The 20,296-nt window shown below is 41.2% G+C and overlaps 1 protein-coding gene across 1 annotated transcript in view; it reads left to right on the top strand.

The window, feature by feature from the left end:
• Positions 1–11,530: 11,530 nt before the first annotated feature.
• Positions 11,531–20,296, top strand: part of LOC116902779 (pyroglutamylated RF-amide peptide receptor-like) — a 71,673-nt gene continuing 62,907 nt past the window's right edge. Inside the window, exon 1 of the mRNA XM_032905121.1 lies at positions 11,531–12,022. Within this exon, the coding sequence (XP_032761012.1) occupies positions 11,686–12,022 (337 nt within the window). The 5' untranslated portion in view covers positions 11,531–11,685. The remainder of the gene's footprint in view (positions 12,023–20,296) is intronic.

The raw sequence follows: 20,296 nt of genomic DNA, 5'->3' as shown, positions 1-20,296 counted from the left end.
CTAACCCATGAATACAAAGTGTCTTCTCACTTGTCTCTTTAATGTCTTTCAATAAAAGTTTGTACTTATCTGAACGAATCACCATGTTCTTGGTAAAATATAGCCTGAAGTATTTTATCCTTCCTGGTGTCATTGTGCAAAGAACTGCTTTTCTGTTCAGATTGTTCATTGTCAACGCACAGATATGCAGTTGATTTTTGAATTGCTTTTGTATCCTCCAATTTGCAGAACCTACATATCAGTTCTACGACTTCATCCAGTAGTTAGATACAATTATTTTTAAGCAAAAACGACCTCCAGTTACCTTTTGGGCAAACTAAAATCCTCACTATATACGATTAAACAGTCTTCTTTCCCCCTCTTCTGTAGGCACTTTCACTCACTCAAACATACAAATTATTTTGTACTATCCGAAAGTCTTTATTTCTAGATATTTCTGTATTTGCATATGTGTTTATAAGTATAACTCTCCTATATTGGAATAAATATTTGTTCTCCAGCAGTATTGATGATGATTTTATAAACTTTTCAAGTGCCAGTGGATATAATGTCATCATTGTTTTCCATTGTGTTCTACTATGCTGTCAGTAATCTAAATGCCCATGCCCTTGTATCCTCATTTGTCAACTTCCATTGTGGAAACTGCAGCCAAGGAACCACTTATTCTTTACTTTGTCACCAGTTTGGCTCCTTGAAGCTGGAAACTCCTACCTGGAAATGTGTGGTGCGATCCATTTTATACTTTCTTGGGCTTCTATCAGTCTCACTTTGTCACTGAAAACTGGACTTCCTACAACCTCACAGTACTTGTGATCTTTACTGAAAGAGTTCACATGAAACACACAGAGTATAAGTAGTTAATTACATAATAAAATGCAACAGCTTACAACCATCTGTAGCTCCAATTTCAGAGGATCTGATAGTGTCTCTTGGCCTCTTCAGGCATCAGGGCCATGTGTGGTACACAGAAACATGTGCAGGGAAAACAGCCATATTTGAGAGTTGGGCAGGAGCTATCTCTAGCTTAACTGATGTGCTGCTTGAGTTGACTTCAGGATCCTCCTTAAAGAAGAGTTAGACACCGTGAAAGTCCGAAAGTACTTACTGGAAGAGGTTAGCAATTAACAATACAACAATTGCCTTTCTTAGTGTTTAGGGCACAGTATTGGGCCCATAAAAATAAATAATTCTTATGCTGAGCATAAAAAGGCCGAAATAAAAGTCTGGCCAGAAGCAGTTACAGAGAATAAAGCATGGTTTCTTAATGAGGGAAGAACAAACAATACATCATTTAACTGCTCATTTAATCATGTATTTAAGGTTGCTTCTTTGTTAATTTCCCCAAAGGTTTGTGGGATGTATTTCTAGGGTATTTTCCTTCTAAATTTTAACAGAGGATTGATAAATTCAGCCCACAAGTCCTAGGATGGACTTGTACAGATGCCAGGAAGGGATCCTTACACAGAATAATTAGTTGTTCCTGAGGGCCTTCCTGTGAATTCTAACTAGCATCTGTCTTCTCTTTACAAAAACAATCTTCATGCTCAGCAAGTGAGTGACACATTCTCTGTTAATATCAACTTTGATGACCTGTTAGAATCCACTGAATCTATTGGCAAATTGGTTTAAAGATGGATTGATTATATCAGGGAAGAGACTGCATTTACAAAAGGGCATCCATTAAGCACCTCAAGAGGTATTAGGCTGAGATTCAAATGAAAGCTAGTATGGACTCTAAGGGGAGGTAGGAAGAATTGCTTGACTCGGCTTCATTTATGCATGTTTTCTAGAGACTTTGTGAACTACAAGGTTGCTACAAATAGCCCGTCCCTCAGTTTAGTGAATGTTCCTTAGAGATTTTTTGGTTATGTTAACAGTCAGAACACTACAGGCAGAAAACATGCACTGACAGAATAGCTTCAAAGCCTTTAAAGGTCTGTATTATAGCACACGATTCATGTTAAGCAACCCTCTCTAATGTTACAAAATGTCTGCACGGTACCAAGGATCGTTAATGTGACTAAAATGGAGATGTTTTATTCATTATGAAGCTCATGCATTACAGAAGTCAAGATTTTCTTTTCCATACTTCAGTCTGAAATGTATTTGAAAAAATTAAGGATCATTGATTATAACCAACAGAATATCCCAATTTATTTCTAAATGATGGGAGACTGATTGCTGCCTTCAAAGATTACAAAACCAAATAGTAAAGGTGAAACAAGTAAAATAAAGTTCAATTTATAATGTAAGATACAAGCCTAAAGGCATATATAACTTTTATACAATAATATGACTTGAAGACTCTTCTAGAAATGCTTGATTAAATTACTTTTTATACACCTGAATTTATCAATTACCACATATTGACAGATATTTTTCTTCCCTACAATAGTGATAACTGGTGAATATTATCATGTCCCATGTGGCATACGCACATTTTTCAAGAAGATAAATATCCTATATTTTCTCATCTTTTCTTAATTCTTTGAGGATTTCATATATAATGGATAAATGTAGGTCTGATTAGCATATTTCATCTCTCAGGAGGAATGAGGTCTTTAAAATGAATGAAGATAATATCTAATTCCCAGAGGTTTAACTGTAGCTTGAACTATCTGGAAAATCAAGAAAGGACCATTATCACTTTGATGAGATCTTTGGAGGCCAAATGGGGGAATATTTATGTGAAGAACAGCCTGAATAGCTTCAGCAGCTTTAAAGAAAAGCTACAGTAATCATGTTTTTAGTTCTTTGGTTCTCAGGGTTACTTTATGGTATAAAATCTGGTAATATTTTATTGAAATAGGGTGAAGAACTAGATGGGCTCAGAATCTAATTCTGGGCTTTATATGATTGCTAGCTAAGGTACACAGGTATGGCTAGATGCTGTAGAAACCCACTAGCTACTCTTAAAAAATAGTATAAGGACTGCTATAGTACTTAGATTCTGTCTAAGTTACTCTCAAATTGCTATATAGACACCAGGACTAAGGCAAATTACAGAAGGAGGAGTAATTGGGACTTACCATTTCAGAATGTTAGTTAGAGCTTATGACCATAATTATATCAGGGAGCAATGAGGCAGGCAGGTATGGCACTGGTGCAGTAACTGAGAGTTTACATCCTCGTCCACTGAGAGAAAGCTAAATGGTGCAGGCTTTAGGAACATCAAAGCCTGATCCCAATAACACACTCAGTTCAACAAGGCCACACCTCCTAATCCTTCCCAAGCAGTTCTACCAGCTAGGGACTAAGCCTATGTAAACCTATGGCATCATTCTCACTGAAACTCCTACAGAGTCCCTTTCAAAATATAGACCAGTTCATTCACTCCTTTTGTTTTATGTTATTACCAATTATTTCATGGTATGACTATTGCCTACTATTGGGTGTTTAAGACCATGTGGGTGGCTGGAATTTAAGGACTGTGCTTTGCTATTTATGCAGAGTTTTGTAGGGTCTTTTAGGTTTTTGTCATCTGTTGTTCAGGGTCATGCAGACCATATAGCTTCAATTGGTAGTAAGTACTGAGGAAATTACCTCTTGTAATGACTGTCTTCTTTTTAGAATGTGCCCTGGTTAGAATATAACCTCTGGTGTCTCCAGGACCTCTCTAACCAAAGGATGGTGACTTACTGGCATCTAGAACCATTTTAGAAGGGCCCATTGTCCTGAGAACTGGCAACTGAGAGCATAGTCCAAAATATTGGTTGTCTTTTCAGCTCCTTTGTCTTCAGAACAGATTTTGGCTTCCAAGCATGGTTGCTGAACATCCAGAAAGCCATTTTTTTCTGTCCTGACAAAGGAGCTGTGGCAAGTGGCTTTTAAAAAAGATTTATTTTTGTTTTTGATATACGTGTGTTTCGCCTGCTGTATGTATGTACAATGCATGCATACCTAGTGACCAAAGATGCCAGAAGAGTGTCTGTACTGTAGTGGCAGAAGACTGTGAGCCTCCCGTGGGTGCTGGGACCCGAACCTGGGTCCTCTGCAAGTATAGCAAGAACTCTTAACTGCTGAGCCATTTCTCCAGCTGAAAATAGCCTTAAAATACATCTTGGCTTTGAAAACTCGGTTTGTTTGGTAGTTAAAAGTCTATCAAACTCAGGGGGAAAAAGTAAATTTTTTTTTAAAAGAAGATTGAGTTTTTAAATGTTAAGTCATTTTTATTCTTTTGTGTTTGTTATTTTTGTGGTTTTGTTTTGTTTTTGCAAATGTCACTAAGAGTGGATCAATATTTTTGGAAAATATTACTGTAAATAGTGAGTTTCGTTTCAGGGAATCAAATGTCAATTTATCATACTTTAACATGAGGAATTTTAAGTAGTAGTCTTATTAGAATCCATAGCAACTTTGTATTTGGGCCATCTTTCACAGCCTTTAGCTAGTTTGTTTGCTTTTTGTTTTTTCTCTGTTTAATAGTTCTGTCTGTCCTGGAACTTTCTTTGTAGACCACCTTGGCTTCAAGCTCACAGAGATCTGTCTGTTTCTATCTCCCAAGTGCTGGGATTAAAGGCATGGGCCACCATATCCTACCATAAACTTTAAAAAACAAAACAAAACATGTTTTGACCTTGTGACTCATCCTAATTTCTATTTTCTTTTTGGAATATCTCTTGACTTGTAGAGCAGAACTATATTTTACCATGATTTATTTATTATATATGAGTACACTGTAGCTGTGTTCAGACACACCAGAAGAGGGCATCAGATCCCATTACAGATGGTTGTGAGCCACCATGTGGTTGCTGGGAATTGAACTCAGAACCTCTGGAAGAGCAGTCAGTGCTCTTAACCACTGGGCCACCTCTCCAGCACCGACAAAGCAATGTTTTAAACCAGAAATGTATCTATCTAGCTTTAACTGTTAGGTATCTTTTTAATATTTCCTGGTTTCTTTCTGTCTTTCCTTTACAATATATTTTGGTGTAATTTGAGTTTTTAAAACCACCAGCACCTATACATATGGCATGTCCGACTATTTTTTCTTTTCTTTTTCTTTTTTCATTTTTGGTTGTTTTCTCCATCTAGCTACAGAATCACTGTAAATTTTAAAATACCAGTTACTAGGATTACTCTAACACATAGCAGTCATTGCACGGCCAAATTGTCCGTAATCATCAGGAACTTTTACATTACTTGAGATAATTTCTTTAGTAACTTAAAAAAGGGATAAAAATAACAACGTTTAAAGTCAGTTAAACCGTTTTTTGTTTTAAAATTTAGAATTTGAATTGTCCTAATCATGGGGAACACTTACGAATGGTGAGTTCATGGGCGCATCAAAGGGGAATTAGCAACCTAGTAGAGAAAGAAAAAATACAAGGTGCTTATGGAGGAGGCAAGCAGGTGATCTGAGGCACATAAAAACAAATACAGGAAAGGGAGAGATCTCATATCCAGGTATAGAAGTTCATACACAAAGGACCTCATAAGCATAAAGGGACAGATAATTCCATGACCTCACCCCTGTAGGATTGTCGTACAGGTGAAGGCAGGTACAAGATAGAATGAGGCTTTTCATTGGATGAGAAGGAAGGATGGGCGGGAGAAAAGTTTGAGGGAAGAGGAGGAGACTGGAATGGAAGGAGACGGGAAACAGGAGGAGACTGCGGAGAAGCAGCGGAGAGAACATGGAGGCTGACGTTAAGACTCTGTATTTACAGGTTGTTATGAATGTTCTTAAGGAATGGATGTGTACAGGGCTTTGTATGTTTAGGTGGACAATTATATCTTATCGATTGGATCAGAGGTTATTGTGTTGTGTGTTCTTTCATGTAGCAATTTAAGTTTAAGAGAGTGTGTGGTGACAGAGACACTGGGTCGCCACAGAGTTGGGATGTGTGTTTCTGGCAAGATATCTACCAGATATCTTGGGGCACTGCGGTGCTGGATCTAGTAGGGGAAAAAGAAAGCCATTTTTTAAATAATTTTACAACAACACACCCCAAAGAAAAGGAGACCATAGCATGATAAATGTAGAAAAACTATGGCCAGTATAGGAAAGAGGCTCCAGTGGGTGGTTTTGAGGACTCATTCTGCTCTCCTCTTGACTCCTTGCTCTTTAGCTCTTCATGAAACATCTGCAGACAAAAAAAAAAAAAAAACCAAAAAAACAAACCACTGTGCAGATGCAAATATAAACAGAGTCTATTGTAATGTGGTGCCCAGTGGATGATGTTGAATAATGCCCAATAAAGCACTGTATTAATCTATGCTCTAGACAAATATAGGAACATTTCTAAATTCTTTAAGAAGCCTTTTCTGGGGGACTTAGTCTTGTCTAAGTGATTGACAGGCCCATTTGATTTGAGTGTTACAGGAGGGGTACTGTTATGTCCTTAGCAAAAAGCTTCCTGATAGACATCCTGTAGGGCTCAGGGCTCCTGGAATCAGGTATAGATAGTTTTCTTAGTGTTTTCTCTATCAATGATCCTCCAGGTAGTCCAAGATGTCACACCTCTTCCCAGAATCAGAAAGGAGTAAGGTTCCATCCCTGTGATCAATAATTAGGATCCTGCTGTTTCAGTCCTTGATTATGAAGGAGGGGCCCATCCCCACACCCTCCAAGCCTGATAATACCCAACATCTCACAAGCTACAGTTATATCACCAATTCTTTACGTGCTGATCAGAATTCAGAACAGAGAACTAATTCTATGGGAAATAAGTATCCTCCCTTTTACTCTGTCTTCCTCCTAGACCAACTTATAGTATACTCTGCTTTCTCTAAAAAACCATTTATGGTTATGATTAGTTTAGATTCTTAGAACACAACTTCTCTGCTTACTTGTTGAGCTAAGGATACTATGGATATATAACCATTCTGCCATACTGACAGGATCAGAGGCTGATAAAACGTTTCCTGTAAAGTATCAAATAGGAAATATTTTTTGCTTTGGGGTGATTTCACAAATGAGCAGCTGATATGCAACTATTATATAGTAGCAATATATGTGTAGATAATGTATGAATCAATGGGCAAGGTTATCCTAATAAAACGTTAAAAGTTTTGTAAACAATGAAAGTTGAGTTTTATGAAACAGCAGAGAGAAATTGGTCTCTACACTCCCAAAGCTGGATAGAGTCTTAGATCCCTCTGGGAATATAACGACACTTGACTTTTATATCACCATGAGACCAGATAGGCAAAAGGTTATGTATACCTGAGAAACTAAGGAAACTGAAGATATAGCTTGGCACTTGTGCTTCCTGATAGTCAGGATGCCCCCTTGTGGTGTCAAACTCAAATGCTAAGAGAATTTCCTCAGTTGCCAAACACGCACACTAATTTAGGCTTTGTAGACATGGAAAAACTAGCTTGCTGTTATGCATGCATGTATGTATTTTACTTTTTTTTTTTTTTTTTTGAGACAGAGTTTCTCTGTGTAGCCCTGGTCTTGAAACTCACTTTGTTTACCAAGATGACCTTGAACTCAAGAGATCTGTCTGCCTCCGCCTCCGCCCCCTGCCCCCCCCCCCGCCCCCCCTCCGCCCCCCTCCTCACCTCCGCCTCCGCCTCTGCCCCCCGCCCCTGCCTCCGCCTGTTTTGGGATCAAAGCTTAGTACTAAGGTGCTTGTTGCTAAGCTTTATTAGAATTTTTATTTGCATTATGAGTACTGTTCTGCCTCATAATAATTTCAAATGAGATATTGGGGGAAAGTACTCTGAAAGGGATAACTAATCCATGATTGGGGTGGATAAGCCATCTCATAAATAATCATTAAACATCCTCTTTTATCAATACCCACCTGAGATTTCTTACTGTTACTCGTCCTGGCTCAACTGTCTGGACTATATTATCACTTTGCTGAATGAACTGGATTCCTCACTTCAAGAAGATAATAAGAGAAAAACTGTAATCCTCCAATATTTAAAGTCAAGGAAGAGAGAACAAAGAAGATATGGCTTAAAAGGGGATATAGAGGGCTGGAGAGATAGCTCAGCAGTTATGAAAAACTTTTGCTCTTCCAAAGGACCAGGGTCTGGTTGCCAGTACCTACAATGGTGGTTTACAACTCTCTGAAATTCCAGGATCATGGATGCTGCTCCTTCTTCTGACTTTCATTGGCACTAGGTACTTCTGTGGTTCACATCCATGCATGCAGACAAAACATTCATCCACATAAAATAAAACTAACAACTCTAAAAGAAATTTAAAGAAGTAATAAAGGCTAAGATGTCTTAGATATAGTAAAAAACAGGAGTTCTGAATTCAAGACCCTCAGGAAATCTAAAATAAGGTAAGCTCAAGAAGTCAGCATGAAGGCAGATGCCCTGTAACTGCTGTGGCAGGACGGAGATATGTTTACAGAGAGACACTCGTGTCCCTCAAGCTGTCTATCTGACTACTGAAACAATGGGCCTCAAGAAACTAGAGTTCCTCCAGCGAGAAAACCAAAATCCTGGGCTAGCCAGAGACTGACAACTTGATGACCATTTTCCATGGAGTCGAAGATGGCCAATGGAGGCCAGGACTGCACGGACTAGAGGCTACTTAGCTATGTACTACTCTGTCGTTAACATCACATCAGGATCCTGAGCACAGCCTGGGGCTTCATTTTCTTTCTTCACAATTGGATACCATTGAATAAATCCCCATTTTCCTTCTTTTCAGTATTACTTGGCTCATTTAATTAATTTATCTAGGACAGGTGGCTAAACTTAGCTTGTTGGGACATAGGCTAGAACCCCAAGTCTGGTAATATCAGCAAAACTTATGAAAGACAAGGACAATACCAAGAGATGATATCACACCTGCAGAAAGAAACAATCAAAGTAACAATAGGTTTCACCTTAGAGACCACAGAAAACAGAATGAAGTCAGAAAGTCTTTTTCAAATATTGGGAAAAAAATTAAAAAACCTTCCAAGCCAGACATGCCCATAGAAAATGTTCTTCATATACAAAGGGGGAAATGGGGCATTCCTTACTAAAGAAAAACAATGAGAGATTTTGATTCTAGTATTCTTAAGTAGAATGTCTACTAAGCAAAAAGAAAATAATAAAAAGAATTATTTAGGGTTAATCAGTCTTATTAGGAAGAAGTAAAGGCCTCATAACCCAAGTTTGATCACTAGATCCCATAAGGAGGACTGAGAGAACAGACTCTTGAAAAGTTGTCCTCTAACCTCTTTGTGTATGTTTGTGAGTGTGTCTGCGTGTATGTGTGTGTGTGTGTGTGTACATGTGTGTTTGTGAGTGTGTGTATGTATGTATGCGTACTGTGGGTCTGCATGTATGCATGTGCATGTATGTGCGTGTGTGTGTGTGTGTGTTTTAAAAGGAAAAGAATTATTAAATAGGAAATATTGGCATAACAAGAAGGAACAGTAGAAACAAGCAGAGTAGGAATAAATTCAATAGATTTTCCATTTCCTCTTAAGGATCTTGAACTTTCTTAACAGGTGAAATAAAATTGCTACAATAATGGGTCATTCTAAATGGCTGTAGAAGACATATTTGAGACAGTTATATTTGGAGAAAGCTAAAGAGACGTAAAAAATGAAATTTTTACATTTGGCTTAAAGTAGTACACTAACTTCTCAGAGTGTGATGAGTTGTATATATATACGGTCATAAATAAACTATTGATATACTTTTCGGTCCACTAAATAGTCCCATTGGAGGGGGCACCCCAACTTCAATACTCAAACACTCCACTCAGCTTTAAAAAGCCAGATAAATCAACATTGCCCTTTCTTAAATGTGAGTCAAGGTCAGAGAGGAGAAGGCTGAGAAGAGGGCACGGCAGCCAGACAGGCAGTTAGTGTAGGGATCTGAAAGCAGCTCTGTCAGAAACATCCTCAGGCCTCTAGTGAGCAATGCAGCCAAGAATTATTTATCTTCCGGATGAGTCATCTATCCAAAGACTCCATGTGAAGGTGGGGACTAGAATGCCAGTCCAGTCACCAAACTCATCTACTGAAAAGCTAGTTATGTTTGGACCAGATCTTTAAGTCTTCATGGCAAAATATGTTGTGTCCTCCCTAAGTTTGGGCCATTTTCCAAAAGTGTGCACAAATGTGTAGCATTAAAGTTTTATTTTGAACTATAGGGCTCCCAGAGCTTCTTTCTGAATTCCTTCTTCTCATGAAGCTAGAACACAACTGGTGACCCCCATTTCAATGGTCCAGAATCACCTCAGTAGGTATAAAACATAAGGACAAAAGAAAGCTGGGGAGAAAAGGGTTTATTTTAGTTTCCAATTCTCAAGTCATACTCCATCACTGAGAGAAGCCAGGGCAGGAACTCAAGGAGAAAGCCTGAAGGTAGAAACCGGTCAAGGCATGAAGCGGTTCCACTTGCTGGCTTGCTCTCTCATGGCTTGCTCAGCCTGTTTTCCCGTCATCCAGAATCACCTGCCTGTGTTGGCACTGCCCACAGAGAGCTGGGCTCTCCCACATTAGTCTTTAACCAAGAAAATAGTCCCAGACTTGCCTATAGGCCAACCAATGTATGAATTTTCTCAACTGTGGTTTCCTCCTCATGTGTGCTAACCTGATAAAACAAAACAAGACAAGTAGCCAGGACAACATCATAGACTAGACACACTACTTGGTGCTTCCTATAATAAAAGTGCAAACTATATCCATACAGAAATCAGTCCATGTTTCTTCAGGGATAGACCAAAGCCGGAGACACCCCAACTGTTTTACAAGGAGGGAACAGTTAAATAAACCAGTTCATGTTAGCCATACATCCCACAACTTTGATTTGCAATACACCTCACAACTTGGATAACTTTATAGCATATTGTGTCAAGGGGGAGGAGATCACATATGGACAAAGTATTCATTATCTGATTCTGTTGATATTATACTCTTGACAGATGTGCAGAGGTTAGAGATGATGAAGGGAGGAGTGTGACAATGAAGTTCCAGAGTGATATCTGGGTGGTGATGGAGTTTTCTATGTTGATTTAGGTGCCAGTTTTAGGATTCTAATCCTGTTTATCATAGTGTCTTGTCTGTCTGTCTCTGTCTCTGTCTCTGTCTCTGTATCTGTATGTCTTTCTCTGTCTCCTTCACTCCATCTCCACCCCATTTCTTTGTTTTACACACACACACACACACACACACACACACACACACACAGTGTCTACGTCGAATTTCTAGATTTGTACTGTCTCATACACAGTTATGACACAACAGAGAAAACTGTATGCATGACAGCAACTTCTCTTCTGTAATTACTATTTCAGTGCTGAAAAGACTTAAACCCCATTTTGCCATGGATAGTAGTGGCACGTACACGATTTTACAAGAGGAAAACCAAGAGGCTTTCCAAACCTCAACAGCAGTTTTTGTCTTAGCATCATCAGCCTGGGCTGGGGCAGCATGGCTCTGGGTGGCTACAGCAAGGCAGGACACTCCATGCTGGGTGCTTTGCTGCAGGAGGCGGCCCTCCAGGGGCTGGGGAGTGCGCGGAAGGGCGGGGTTCGGCTCCACTAAGGTCCAGAAAACTGGACACTGAGCCTCGCGTGGCGCTGCGAGGTTTCTGAGGACCGCAGCGCCTGGCTGGGAACTTTCTTAGAACTGCAAACAGTTTGGCCGGCAGCTCTGACTTTGCTTTGGTCACTGCTAGCCTCTCTCCCGCGGCTCGCACAGAGGCGCAGCTTCTGGCTTCTCTCCCATACCTCCGGGACCTAGGACGGCCCCACGCGCGCCTACCGAGCCCAACATGTCGTGGAACTTGACCGCGGAGCAGCTCTCGGCGCTGCTTCGGCTGCACAACCTGACGCGCGCGCAGTTCATCGCGCGCTATGGGCTGAGGCCACTGGTGCTCACCCCGCAGCTGCCCCCACGCGCCAGGCTGGCCCTCCTGCTTGCTGGCCTGCTCATCTTTGCCCTGGCGCTCTTCGGCAACGCCCTGGTAGTCTATGTAGTGACCCGCAGCAAGGCCATGCGCACCGTCACCAACATCTTCATCTGCTCCCTGGCACTCAGCGACCTGCTCATCGTTTTCTTCTGCATCCCGGTCACCATGCTCCAGAACGTCTCAGACACCTGGCTGGGGGGTAAGGAAGTCCCCGCTAGGCATTCTCCTTTCTGGTCACCTTTTGTTTCTCCAAGAGAACCCCTGAATTGTTGGAACTTCTCTGCAGGGCTTACTTGCTGAGGAGGTGTTTGTTTCTTTGTTTTATTTTCTTTGCCTCTTCTGCTTGGGGCCAGCATCTCTCTTTGTCCCGTAGATATATTGATTGTGGTAAGCTTTAAGTACAGTCCAGGGCAGCGTGATTCTTCACTCATTTCGGCCTCTCATCATAATTACACGGTTCCCCTCACACGCTGTTTAAAATAAACCATTACACTTTTAACATAATCTTTCAAATAATAAAACATTGCAAAGGTCATTTTTTTCTCCTTTCCCCCAACTTCCAGTTCCTTTCCAGTTATTTATGTGGCTCCCAGACAGGTTTTTGCATGTATTAACTAATAACACCCAGAGTTAAATCCTTTCACAACAAATATACATTGGAGTAAACATGTCTTGGTTTAGTAAAGGATATGCGGTGAAATTGCTGTTCAGTAGAACAAGGGGTGGGACTGGCAAAGAAATCACATAGACTGGAGGTAATGAGAGAGGCAGAGTGTTGCACTGAAGAAAGGTGGAGGCTGGGTTCCAGGGGCCTCTGGACTAGTGATAATGTTCTCCCCACTGCTCTCAGAGCACCTTAGGCAGGAAGTGACAATCCTACCCTTGCTTTCCGGAAGGCTGTATCCTGTGGATACATTAACATCCTTAGAAATTGGTTATAAATGCATGAGAAATGGATCCTTATGCCTCCTTATGCTGCCATTTCTGTCCCTAGGCTAATGTATTTAAACTACTGGAGGCTCTATCGTCCCACCTTACCTACTACCACTAGGAAATTACCAGGGAATACTTTCAATATTGCTGTTTTTTCATGAACTTGAGTTGCACTAATTGTTGGGCATAAGGATACTAAATTGCTGTCATTTCATCTATCATATATTTTCTTAAAAGCATCAAATATTGAGTACATAGCTTTGGCTTGAAAGTGACCCAGGGTATAGAGATCAGTGTAAATAGATTATTGACTAGAAACATTTTATGCTCACTGATAAAATAATTGCATTTGGCATTCTAGAGTTACCTGAGATAGCTAATATCATCAATCTAATGGAGAGTTTCGGATTATCAAATATTACATTTTAGGAGAAGTCATAGAGTTACTTCTTTTCCTGCACATACATGTATTTAGAAACGTATTTGTTCTACTGAGTGGTTACATCACCACTGTGACACGGACCACAAGCACTGAGGATCTCTGCTGGCCGTGGAAAGACCAGGTTTACTACTTTGCTCTAACACAGGCTCGTTGAACATGTCTGGGCCCTGATTTTTAAATAACATGATAAAATCTGAAGAACTTGATGAGAAGAGTGAGGCAGATCTTCTGTTCCAGGCCAGGCTGAGGGATGTTGCCCAGGAAGGTCACAGATCTTCCCTAAGAGGGAAGTCTGAGGATTCTCTCAAACTTTCTGCTTCCCTCCTACTCTGGGAAAGATATGTCATTCTAGATTCCAATTATTAACCAAGGGTCATATGATATTCTTATATTTTATAGAGATCGTGCAAGAATAAAATGTGTTGGAAAAATTGGTTTGTAAAACATGATTATCCCCAGTTCAGCAGAACATATTTCTAATTTCAATACTGAGAGAAATAGAGAGGCAGGAGGATTTTACGTTTCTGGCCAGCCTGGGCAGTTTGGTGAAACTCTGTCTCAAAATCCAGAAACAAATCAAAAAAGTTGTCAAAACATGGAAGCACAACGTATTAAGAAGTATTATGGATGGCCTCTTCTTACTTATCTAGAATAAGACTTATAGAATAAATAATACCCATATATTGAATGACCAACAACAAAACTTCAGAGGAGGAGAAATTGTCTTCAGAGTGCCTGGACAAGGATATGAAAGAGAGGTATCTTGTATATTATACGTTAGGATAGTATTGCAAATTTCCTATGATAAATTAACACAGGTTAACCAAAACTAATGAGAGCTAAAGCTAACTCTTAATTTATTCATCTGATAAAGTGATTAAGATTCTGCTATATGGTAAAGGATTTTTCCTTGCGATCATAAAAACAAAGAAGCTGATATCATTTCTTGCAGGGATTCTCAGAGAATAGAATGTAGCCCAAGGGAGCCAAGACATATTTAATATTTAGAAGAAGATCCAATTTGCTCTTGGACCATGGGGGCGATGGGAAGGATTTCTGAGGCTATGTCATTTGAACTGGGTCTTGAGGAATGATTCTGATCATTTTCCACAGAGAAGAATGATCTGTGCTGTAAGCATGGTCCATCCACAGTTTGGGGAGAGAAAGGTTTGATGTTCTAAGAACACTGTGTAAGGTGATTCAGAAAGGAAATAAGGAAAGAAGGCTACTGTAACTGGGGAGGAAAATGTTATATAAAAGTGCAAAATATAAATACCTCTCAGATGCCTCCAGGGATAAAATGGGGCAGACAATGGGAGAAAGGAGGCTGCTTCCTGTATGGGCAATGAAGCCTCCTCCAGAGCTGTGGGCAGGGCTGTCACATTTTCTAGTGTAATCACTATTTTCAATTCTTTCCCCCTTTCTTTTCCTAAGAGAAACCATGAACATAGATTTTTTTTTTTAGTGATACTGGCATCTAACTCAGATTTAAAGAGAAAAATGCACTTGAGCTAAAGAAAGCACCTGTATAGCCTTGGCCATACATAACCCATAAACTCTGAGTTCATGAATTTGCTAACCATTTCTCTCCTAACCGTTTTTGACAGCAACAGTCTTCTATGGATGACTGCCTTTCCATCTAGTTCACTTCTCTCCTGTCCACTTGGCTTTCCATTGCTGGGATACAGCAACTCCGAGAGGAAAGGATTTGTTTGTTTCACATATCTGGGTCTCGGTCCACCATAAAGGGAAGTTGGGACGGGAACTCAAGGCTGGAGCTTGGCGGAAGGAACTGAACAGTGGGCAGAGAGGAAAACTGTTTCTTCCCAGTACGCTTGCTCTCTCTACTTGCTTATCCCATCTAAGAACACCTTTCCAGGGTGGCGCAGCCCCCAGTGGGTTGAGTCCTCACATCTTTCACTAATGGAGGAAGTGCCCTGCAGACTTGCAGGCAGGCAGTCTGATGGAAGCCACTCTTCTTAATCAAGGCTTCTTCCGCCCAGACGACTTTAGCTTGCATCAAGTTGGCACAGAACTAAACTTTCATTTCCCTTCCTAGCAACCACGGCACCAACTGAATAAGCCTTTCCCCCAAATCCTCAGGTCATGTCTGTGCGGCTGTAAATGGCACTGTATGAAGCTATTCTCAGACCTGCCTGAGTAGAGACTCTTAGAAATTGCTCGGTGTGAGTCCAAATAACAGTAACTCTCAGCTCACATCCAGCTTGCTCTGACTTTTCGAAGCTGTGGTATATAACAACTGTACGCAGGAATCATGTCAGGATGTCTTGTTGTGGTCCTAAAATTATCCCTACTGGGAGTATTTACACCATAGAAATCAACAGTCACAAATTAGGCCTGCAGAACAGAGAGCCAAACAAATGAAAACACCAGTCAGCCTCTTCTACGGAAGCATGGGGCAGAGATGTTGTTTCTTTTTGATATTACTAGTGACAGCTGAGTCACTAAATCTGTAAACATGAGACAATTTGCCTGAGTTTAGGAGATGCACCTGATTTGCAGCAGTTACATTTATGTTCAGCGGGAGGTGAGCTGGTGTGCGGTGCCCTTCATCAAACCAAGTCCCATGCTGTTGTCTTTGGCCCACTCATCACCACAACCCGCCCACCCCCAGCCCCATTTCTCAGAGCTAGCAGGAGAGGAGCTTCTCTGCCTTGGGGTACCTTCAACAGCATAGTTTTATATCCTTTACTGAGATGGGTTCTGGGATGTTCTGTCTGCTTTCCTTTGAGTCTGTTTGGTCAGATGTCAGGGCTGAATTGGCCTGTGACTATCGTGGGACTATGACATTTACCTGACCTCCTTTCAAGACTCTTCACCACGTCATCTCCCTTTTCTTCCCTTTGTATCTTGCTTTGCAATGTGTTGAAGACCAGTTTCACTAACCAAAAGTGTTTCATTTCTAGGTACATTCAGAATAACTGATTTTGCTCTCACCAATTCTCCAGGGTACGTCCTTCTGGCTTTCATTAACTCCTATATTCCTATTGTTCCCTTCACATTTCTGTAACCCTTTACTCTTAACACATCTGTCTTAATGCACGAGCACGGAAGCAGCGTGTAATCTCTTCCTTCATATCTTGTCCTTTCGACCAGTCTCAACTACAGTCACACAGTCTGAATCACACAGGTATTCAGCGTCTTTGCAGGTGCGCTGTAGATGCGAGAAAGCAGTGTTCTTGTAGAATATTAAGAAGGGGAGGGAAGTGTTCAAGGAAGAGCTGGGGGAAGTGGGGTGAATTTGTAGCGCTCAGGGTTCCTTGAGTGCACAGCAGGACTCAGCAGGGGATGTTCAGAGCCTGATGGGCTGAGACTGGGGACAAGGGTTTAGGAGAGAGAGGTAATAAAAGCTTCAGACACTGCTGGGCTGTTTTGAAGATCTTCCAGAAGGAAGCAGAAAATAGGTTCTAATTCTAGCTACATTTTAAATGCTAGGCATTAATAAATTGAGACAGGAGTGTTTGGGAGAAGCCTGCAGTGGCCTGTGCCCATTTCTTGCTACCATGGGTACAGAGCAGACCAGGGTCAGGAAACGTCTTTTGAACACACAGAGCTCAGTGACTCCTCCCATCCTCTTGTGTGGGGAGTGACATTAATTTTTCGAATAGTGACTGGAAAACCAACCAAAATCAATTTCAAAACTGAAGACATTCCAAAAAACAAAACAAAACAAAACAACAACAAAACAAAAACCAAAACCTAAGTGGTGGTGGCAAGCTCAAGAGTACTTATCCCAGACGGTTTCCTTTTGAAAGGTGCTCGTAGGGAAAGGAGAGGTAGGACATTGAATTTCCCCATGCCTGATCTGAGAATTCTCAAACAAGGAATGGTTCTTACTTTTGACAACACAGAACACCTTGAGTTTTACAAGCTCTAGATAGCCTGGTTCCTACCCCTACACATACTGAATGAACTGGCATGAGTGTAGATACTGATACTATGCTTTCAAAGTCTCAGAGATCAGGAATTATGATTTACAGCTGACACAGAACCACAGAGACAGCGTAAATGCCTACAGCACCAACCCTGTTAAAATAATGAAATGATAGGTGCAGTGCTTTAAATAGCCCAGTCCTGTCCACATGTACCAGCTACACTTTGATTTTAATCTACTTAAGGAATAGAATTAATTTAAAACTGCTTACAAAATGCAGATGGTGGTGGATATAAGGAGCCCAGCAAAGATTCACGGCAATTGCATCACATGCAGACTGTTCTATCTTTACTGAAGCCCTGAACCATTTTGGAGTCTCTCAAGATGACTTTAGAATACTCAACTCAATCTCTGGCCACACGCATACATGCACAGGTGAACATATTCTGGCACACATATGCACACATACCACACCACCACACATACATCATATATACATACCACGGGCCATATATACTTCAGAGCGCACACACACACACACACACACACACACACACACACACACACACACAGAGAGAGAGAGGGGGGGAAGAAGAAGAAGAAGAAGAAGAAGAAGAAGAAGAAGAAGAAGAAGAAGAAGAAGAGAGAGAGAGAGAGAGAGAGAGAGAGAGAGAGAGAGAGAGAGAGAGAGAGAGGTTGGAATTCAAAACACAGAGTAGAATAACCTCCTTTCTAGAGAACTTAACTTTATAGTAATTAGCCCACCTCATATCAAGGTTTCCAGTCTATTTTCCCTACAGGTGGTAGTGTAGGTGGATGATGCAGGAGGATGGTTCTCAGCCTTCATCAGAACAGTACCTGCATTTCCTATTAACAAGCAGACCTTTGCAAGTGATTTCATGTGAGGTATGTAATAAAATTTCGCTCAAAATGGGGGGGAGAGAGAAGAGAGAAGAAAGTGTATGCCATACACAGAGTATATTGTATCCAACTAGTTTTTAGAATATGGTATTACTTGGCAAGACCTGTTCTAACTTCATTACTTGGAGAGGTGTTATAAAACATCAGGTATGCTTGTTATTAGTTCCCCTTTTTCCTATGACACTTTGCAAATTCACATGTGATGACATTGTTGTAATATCAGAACAACCGTGGGTTTTCCTTTTAAAATCTGTTAACAGGGATGACGGCAGCTATTGAGAAACAGTCCTGTTTAAAAAGAAGTATTAAAAGAGGAGCAACATGAAGGACAGCAGCAGAGTTACTCTTGAAGTGAAGGCAGGAACCGGGCCATGTGGTGAGCCTCTGGAGGCTCTTGGCCACCCTCACATTTTGCAAGGCAATGACACTGTAAGTCAAGAGTCACTAAGTTTTCCTGAGAGACAGAAGCAGCACTAGCAGCCATCAGTTTTTCTTTGGGAAGGCCTATCCACCTGGCTCAACTGTAGTTAGGGTTACATCATGGGAGAAGAGGGCAATGACAAAAGCCCAACAGTTCTCCATGTACCCTTAGCTGACAGCCCAACTGCGGAACCATCTTTTCAGATAGTATTACTCTCATGTCCTGCTGGAGGTGAGCTTGTGGGGTCCTGTGATGGCCATCTGCTGCAGGTGAGCTTGTGGGGTCCTGTGATGGCCATCTGCTGCAGGTGAGCTTGTACAGAGGGCTGGACTCACTCCTACCTGTGTAACGTGGGTAGAATAGGTAGTGTAGACAGGGTTTCTCTGCCATGGCACTCTGGCTGACTTACAAGTTTTCACCCAGACTTCTGCAATGTCCAACCCAAGTCTTCACAGGATTTCTAGAGATACCTCCTGGAGCAAGACACTACTCAAGATTGATTCTTGTCCCTTCCTCTGGGAAACTACTTTCGGCCATCTCCCTACTTTGGTTTCAGTTGCTTTGAGAACTTCTCACCTCAATGCAGGCTGCACAGTGGCATGGACTACTCCGCTTTGTGACTATATCACCTCAGGTTTGCTGTCTTCCACCACAAACCTGCTGGGGAGGGATGCTTGACTGGAAGAGAAGTTTTGCTGGAGGATGAGAGTATGCAGGGTCATCCAATGTGTTCCCTACGGGAGGTCACATGCATCCTTGGGGCTGAATTCAGTTGATGGTCTCTAAGATCCTCGAACATACATCCTCCACCTTTGATTTCTTTGATGTTCTTCTTCATAGCCCAAGTCCCAAAGTAGGCTTTTTGAGATCAAAATGAACCCCAGCCAAACTCTCCTACTCTGGGATGAGTAGGGCTCTCTGACACTCCTTTTATGTTTATGTCCTCAGTTGTGGACCAACTCCTCTGCTCAGTTTCCTTCACTGCCTTTTTTTGCTGAAGCATCATGGTAGGTTAGTGGATGGAGTTCGGTACCTTCTCTGGCCAGTTCCCTTTCAGCCTGTGGTGTCACTAGAAGCTGTGCTCACTTCTAGTCACATCTGAACACTCACTGCAGGTTCCTGATGTATTTGTACTGAAGTACACAGATAAAGGCTTATTGTTTGATGTGATTTCACAAAACTAAAATTAAATAGACTACATTTATTCTATGACTATGTTTTTAAGAAATGTATCCTCATACCAACTAGACTGCAAGTCATTCATACAATGGAAATCTAAAAAGATAGTCTGGACCTTTCCTGGGAAAAAGACAAATACGGTGTGGGGCAGAAAAACAAATGTGTCTTGTGAGATCACACAGCCTTGGCTGTCAATTCTGTTTCCCCACTTATTGCCGTATTAACTAGATTCTACAATACATGCCTGGCCTTAAATCATTCCCTGTTAGAGGACAATGCAGAGACGATTTGTAAAATGGTGCTCAAAGCTGTCCCCGCAGTGCCTGATGAAGCCGCAGAAGAATTGTATGGCAAAGATGTAAGTTGTACAACTTGCTGAATTTTAGCAAAAAATACTAATGCATATCCAGTTCTTAGCATTTTCAGCTTATCTTTAAGATGAATGTAACATTTACACCTCGGAGCTGGAAGGAGGGATTGCTCAGTGGTTAGGCTCACTTCTTTTTTTTTCTTCTCTCTCTGTGTGTGTGTGTGTGTGTATGTGTGTGTGTGTGTGTGTTTATTGGATATTTTATGTATTTATATTTCAAATGTTATCCACTTTCTTGGTTCACCCCTCTCTCATCCCCCTCTCCCTGCTTCTATGAGGATGCTCCTCCTCCCACCCATGCACTCCCACCTC

The sequence above is a fragment of the Rattus rattus genome, chromosome 6 (assembly GCF_011064425.1).
Source record: "Rattus rattus isolate New Zealand chromosome 6, Rrattus_CSIRO_v1, whole genome shotgun sequence".
NCBI classification, from domain to species: Eukaryota; Metazoa; Chordata; class Mammalia; order Rodentia; family Muridae; genus Rattus; species Rattus rattus.
The sequence above is the reverse complement of the archived record's forward strand: the minus strand, read 5'-3'. Positions and strand labels throughout refer to the sequence as shown.